The sequence below is a fragment of the Caenorhabditis briggsae genome (genome assembly GCF_000004555.2).
Source record: "Caenorhabditis briggsae complete genome, chrV, whole genome shotgun sequence".
NCBI lineage: Eukaryota > Metazoa > Nematoda > Chromadorea > Rhabditida > Rhabditidae > Caenorhabditis > Caenorhabditis briggsae.
This window is the reverse complement of record NC_013488.2, coordinates 9,053,923-9,059,922: the sequence shown is the minus strand read 5'-3', so window position 1 is coordinate 9,059,922 and position 6,000 is coordinate 9,053,923. Positions and strand designations below refer to the sequence as shown.

The window sequence follows — 6,000 nt, the reverse complement described above, 5'->3', positions numbered from 1 at the left end:
AGTGTCATTGCTATCGATAGCTGGCGGTAAGAAGAAAAGGACGAAGAGTTTGTCGTTTTTCTTGTCAACCTGTCAAATGATTCTTTTTGTTTCTACCTTCCCCTACTCATCTTATGAATCATGACTAATAGAACCCGGAAAATGAACAAAGAATGTCAAGTGCTTGTCGTTTTTCTCTGGGGTTCATTTGAAGGTTTAGAGCCATTAAAATTGGTACCAGGAATCGGAGGAAAAGTGGAAAAAAGAGGGAACCGAGAGAAAAGAGGTATTATGTTTTATTTGAGTTGAAGATTTAGAATTTTCTTGTTCTTGCCAGTCGTTATAGGTCTTTGAGAAATGGGAGATTAATCGGAAAAAAGATATATGTTGTTTGCAAGAAAAAAAAAAGTTGGAATTTTTGATTTTTAGTTGAGCTTTAGTATTCCAAGAGGTTTCTGAACTTTTTGTTACCGTACTTTGAGCCAATTTATCTCGGTCCATGTCAAAGTTATAGAAAAGTTGTCAACTGATCAATTGCTTATCATAATATCAAAAGTTTTTTGCCAGTTGACCAATTTTTGGTATCTTGCATAGGAATTGAGATAGTTTAGCTCAAACTTGACCGTGTGGGGTCCTTCTATTTACAGGGTTTATGGTATTTCAAAGTTATCTCTAATGTTCTAATTTTGTATAAATACCACTCTATCCAATTTGTATACAAACAATCTACACCTCCCACGCTTTTCATCATAAAAACGAAATCCGATCTTTCTCCCAGTTTCTATCCGAGTTATGAGAATGTTTACTTTGATTTTCGTGGTCCCCTCCAGTTCAGTGTCCTTCCGTGTGCCCCAGTTTTTCCTTCCACAAAAATCTCTCCGCTATTATTATTTGTGAGCCAAAAAGGACCTCTTTGGTGCGCCCCCCCCCCATTCATTCATTTTATTCATTCATGCTCTCTCTCTCTCTCTGCATTCCAATCTCTTTTCGACCATCCAATTCCTGTGCTCCAAAAATGTGCTAAATGGGCCGAATGTAACACTGGTTGCCGTGTTCCTTATAACCTTCAGGAACCGCCCGTCCCTCGTAATTTCCAGAAGATACATTACGCAACTTATTTTCTCACGTTCATCCCTCCCCATGTTTACCTACTCTCTCACAGCTAATGTCTTCTTCGCGGCTCCAAGAATGCTCCAAAAACAGTGAAGAGGGCGACACACTGTTTTATTGTGGAAATGATATTTGTGTCAACATTCGATGATCGGTCCCTTTTGAAGTCAAAAGATGACTCCATTTACACTTATGATCCAAGTGTTGGGAAAAAAAGAAACAGTCGGATGGGAAGGAAGAAGAGGAGGAGGAAGGTGTGAAAAAAATTGGTTTCCTATTTTGGCGAGCTTTTTTGGGGAGAGCTAATGAGTTTAGAGATTTTGGTTTTGTTTGCTTTCGTCTTTTTTGAAAAACAATATGCTTTCGGACGGACAAGCTTTCAGCGAATTTTTTCTTTCGAGTTTCATAGAATTCGAATAAAAGTATGGCTCCTTTTTTCTGAAGGAAACTCTTCAGTGCACCAGAAAATGCTGATTTTACGGTTCAATGCTTGACAGCTGGACTGTTGAATACCTGCTCACAACTTTTTATTCTTTTTTCAAACCATAATCCTCTTTTCCTTTTTTCCAACCTATTCATGAGTGCCAGGTGGCTGGCAGGAGTGCCCTTATTCTAAAACCACCTGTGCGCAGACCATCCGCTTTTATGAGTTTTTCTTTTATTGTTCCTTGTACTGTACGGAATGGTTACGTCACCCCTTCGAACAATTGTATCAATAATTAGGAGCCTTTTGATGGTACACCGCCTCTCTCTTCCGCAGGGGAGGGACCATAACAATAAAATGGTCGATTTAGGATACGCATGGTATAGAGGTCATGCCACGGCACTCAACTTCTTCTTCTGTCTGGGATGATGGTGCACTTGACGTAACAGTAACGCATTCATCTCCTTATATATTCACTGCCAGGTGCGATAACTATGTGTCAATTGATCATGGCGCAATACTGGATGACGTGGCAACCGGTGGAGGAGTACTTCATATTCTTAATACCTTCCGATGCGCAATAACTACTATATACACTTTTTCGCGAGGATTAGGTGAATCCATCCGACCAATCTTGGGAGGTTTTATGCTCATAATAAAACGTAAAATGGCTTGACCGGAAAATAAAGAAGAGAAAAAAGTTCGTTTACCCTTTTGTTCCGTCCTAGTTCTCTTCTTTTTTTTGGTCATTTCTCGGTTGAAATGGGTCGGATTAAAATATTTTTCTTCCATGGTCATTTTTGCGCCCTCCTTCTTCCCATATATATTTTTTGTAGGAAATCTCCAGAAGCAGTCTGGCGAAAACGTTAGAGCTTGACGGATGAAAAAGAAGAAGAAGAAGAAGACGTGATTGAATTTAGTGCATTCTTTTCTATCCCCCGCCCAAAACTTTTTCTAGATTCCGAAAACGAGAAGAAGAAGAAGAAGAAGGGGAAGAAGAAGAAGAAGAAGAAGGAATGGGGAAAGGAGAGAGTAACTATTATTTAATAAGACGGGCGCTTCCCCGCTCGTTTTCCGCGAGAGTAGAAGCTGCTCCGGACGCCTAATGAACCATTTAGCACCCTCCCGCCAAAAGAGAATTTGGTTTTGGGTTGAGAGTTGTATTTGGAGAAAAGTAAAAAGGCGGAGGTCCTTGTCAAATTTCGACACATTTAGATGTCTTTAGAATCGAACACAATGCAATTTTGGGACTCAGTTGGAGCTCTCCCGCCTATCCCTATTTTGATTGCTTCTGATTCATCACTTCAGTTAGGAAAGGCGTCAGAATCGAGTTTCCCCTAAATTTCCCTTCGAAACCTTTCCATCCGGATCACTTATCCGATCCATCATCGTTACCAAAATCCCAGTTGCATAAAAAGAAGAAGGAAGCTCTATTCTCAACGCCTGCTCATCATAAATCACCCAGTTCCACCGTAAAATTACGCGTGCTCTCTTCCTGGGACGACTGCTCCATGGTAGCACAGCCTTCTCATTACCCAACTAGTTTATTGTTATTGGTTGTATTTCTTTCTGTGGAAATGATGAACAACATTCATGGAAGCTGTAAACTGATTCTAGGATCATCTGGAGAGATTACTGTTTGACAGTTGCTCTGCCTCCGAGAATTTTTTTTCTTTTCTGGGAAAGATATTCGAGAAGGTTTAGTGTTCTCTTTTTCTCTTCTCACATTCCTTTGAAACATTAAGTAGAGAAAAAAGAAGAAAAATGAATTCGTTAAAGCGTGTGTGCACTTGACACCACCCGTCGTCCAGAAGCAGGAAAAAATGGACCAACAACTGATTCGCAACTTTTTTTTCTCTTTTGGTTCCACACCAGAGATGGGAAGAAGGAGGCGTCCAGAATTGAATAGTTGTGTGAGTTTTTTTCGAAGATGGAGAGAGAGAATGGAAGTTTTCGAGTTTCGAAGAAGAGCTAGTGGCTACTATTTTGACACGGCTTCAATTGATTTCGTTCCGTTCTTTTTTTTTGGGAAAAATAGGAGAACGAATTTTTAAGAAGAAGAAAAAGTCATTCCAAAAGAAGAGAGTACTACTTTAAGACAAACGGAGGTTTAGAAGTAAGTTTATTGTAGTTTTCAACATTGCGACGACGTTTTTTTTGGATCAGAATGTCAAAGTTTAACTTTTTGGAATATTTATGCAAGAGGAAGAACAAGAAGCTTATTGGGAACTAGTTTCAGAAAATACTTCTAGGTGGCCGAGGATTTCATGTTGACCAAAAAAGTCGAAATTTAAGCATTGTAGACCTTTCTTCTATTTTTAATCTGTGTTTTCAGTACATGACCTTTATTTTACCTGCACAAAAATAACTGCTTACCGTAGAATCTGCAATAGAAAGGTCCCCGAACTATGAGCTTAATTATCTCAATTTCTATAAGAGCTATCAAAAATGTGTCAACTAATAAAATGTGCGTGATATTATGGCAAACATTTTATCTGTTGAAAATTTTTTTATATCTTTTACAGGAACTGAGATATACGACCTGAACGTTGGTGGTTTGATTGGCCTTCTATAAGAGTGTCTACGGTATTTTGAAATTGAAGCTAAGGAGTTGTCCAGATTACTGTAGCTTTCTTTCAAGTGTTTTATCTTACTATTCTATCGAAAAGTAAGATTTTAATGATTTCAAATCGTAGAAAATCCTGAAATATGTATTTACAAGATCTATGAACTTTCCATAATTGCCAACCAATTTCAGATTTTCTCTTCTCGATTTCTAGAAAGAACAATGACAAAGAACCTGAACCTTTAACGGATTTCTTTTACCTGCTCGATTCCACCCACTTTATTCATTTTCTACACCATGGTGAAAAGTGGGCGGTGCCCCATACTCCCTCCTCTGGGGCGGTCCTCATTTTCCCATCTCTCCCTCTAGATACACAATGTCTTCTTGCCCTTCCCTCTCCCTATTTTTCTACCGCCTGGTGTCCTTCCGACCTTCTTCTTCCAATACCGCGCCGTTCCTCATTTTCGGTAATAATGTGATTAACCCGAACCATAACATACCTCCTCTTTTTTTTCTTTTATGCCTATATCCATTTACCTTTTTGGAAAAGGCACTCGTCCAATTCATTCATTTCCTTTCTCTCTTTCTCTTTTTTCTGTTTTTCTGTGTGGGAAGCCACGCCGATTGTTGTATACGATTTGAAAGTAGCTGGTATGATGACGGAAAAGTCAGTTTTTCCCAATTTCCACTCCCTCTCCGATCATCAACTAGTACATTTGAATATGTGTTTGCGTTTTGACGAACGTTCACACTCTTCAGAATTATGAACCGGAGTCTGGAGTACAGGTTAGCTTCATTCTCCGGTTGGAAAAAGAGAGAGAAAACTGCCAATTTCGGACAATTTTCTCGCGTTTATTACGGTTTTTCTCACCCATTTCTTTTCCTTCTTCTTCTTCTTCTTCTTCTTCTTCGAATGTCCCTTTTCACAATTTTAGCACACAACGATTTTCGACGATATTCTAATTATAGTGTTCATCTCATAGAAACATTTTGGAGAAGATGGATTTTCGTAAATCCTGATGTTTTTAAAATAGTCGGTATTGTGTAAAAGAAGAATGATTGAGATGGTCCTCCTCTGAACGAAAACAAACAAAAAGGCTGCACAGTCACTTTCCCATGTCCTCCTTCATTTTTATTTCGTTGTTCTCCTCCCTCCGATACATCCTAATCCGTACCGGTGCACACAAAAACACAAAACTAATCCCGATTCTCTCACGTAGGCCTTTTTTCAAGAAACTCGGGATGATCTGTGTGAAATACAATAAAAGTTGAGAAGGGGATTTAGATAGATCAAAGAGAGTTGAGAAAAGAGAGAATGGGATTGAGAAAGAAGAGTTGCAACAAATCCAATCCAACAGACAACACCCCTCGTCACTTGTCGTTTTTCTCTTCTTTGTGGTGCAATCCTCATTTTCCAGTAACATGTTCATTTACGGAAGGTGTGTCCTTGCTTGTCAACAGATCCTTTAACCCATTACCCGTGCCGCCAGATCCATACCCTTTCATTTTTTCTTATTCCGACTTGACGGTTTACGCAACATCTTCTTCCTTCCGTAATGAGGCAACTTGCACCGGTAATGATGGTAGGGAGCGTCAAAAAAAAAAGAAAGGAAGAAAGATGGAGATGAATGATCTATTGGATATTACAGGCTTCTTTGGCTCTGTTGAATTGAATGGATCTTTTTTTAATGAACCTTTTGACTTTGAAGTTTGTTCATATTATCTCTTATTCCTTTTCCTTCCGCCAACTTTGAGCTCAATTATCTAGATTCCTGTGAAAGATATGAACAATGTGTCAACTGATAAATTATTTATCATAAAATCATCAATATTTTATCAGTTGAAAAAATTTTTATATCTTTCACAAAAATCGAGATAATTCAGCTCAAAATTTACAGTTTTTCTCATAGAGGAAAAATGA

The 6,000-nt window shown here is 38.7% G+C and overlaps 3 protein-coding genes across 3 annotated transcripts; all 3 read left to right on the top strand.

The window, feature by feature from the left end:
* Positions 1-1,446: 1,446 nt before the first annotated feature.
* Positions 1,447-1,509, top strand: CBG27047 (the record flags this gene model as incomplete). Its single annotated transcript, XM_045237464.1, has 1 exon — positions 1,447-1,509. The coding sequence occupies one exon, from the start codon at positions 1,447-1,449 to the stop codon at positions 1,507-1,509; it is 63 nt and encodes a 20-aa protein (XP_045100598.1).
* A 1,827-nt stretch (positions 1,510-3,336) lies between these two features.
* CBG27046 lies at positions 3,337-3,567 on the top strand (the record flags this gene model as incomplete). The annotated part of the gene is made up of 1 exon (XM_045237463.1): positions 3,337-3,567. The coding sequence occupies one exon, from the start codon at positions 3,337-3,339 to the stop codon at positions 3,565-3,567; it is 231 nt and encodes a 76-aa protein (XP_045100597.1).
* Positions 3,568-4,801: 1,234 nt separating this feature from the next.
* On the top strand, positions 4,802-4,846 carry CBG27045 (the record flags this gene model as incomplete). Its single annotated transcript, XM_045237462.1, has 1 exon — positions 4,802-4,846. One exon carries the CDS (start codon positions 4,802-4,804, stop codon positions 4,844-4,846), a length of 45 nt encoding a protein of 14 aa, XP_045100596.1.
* Positions 4,847-6,000: the final 1,154 nt, after the last annotated feature.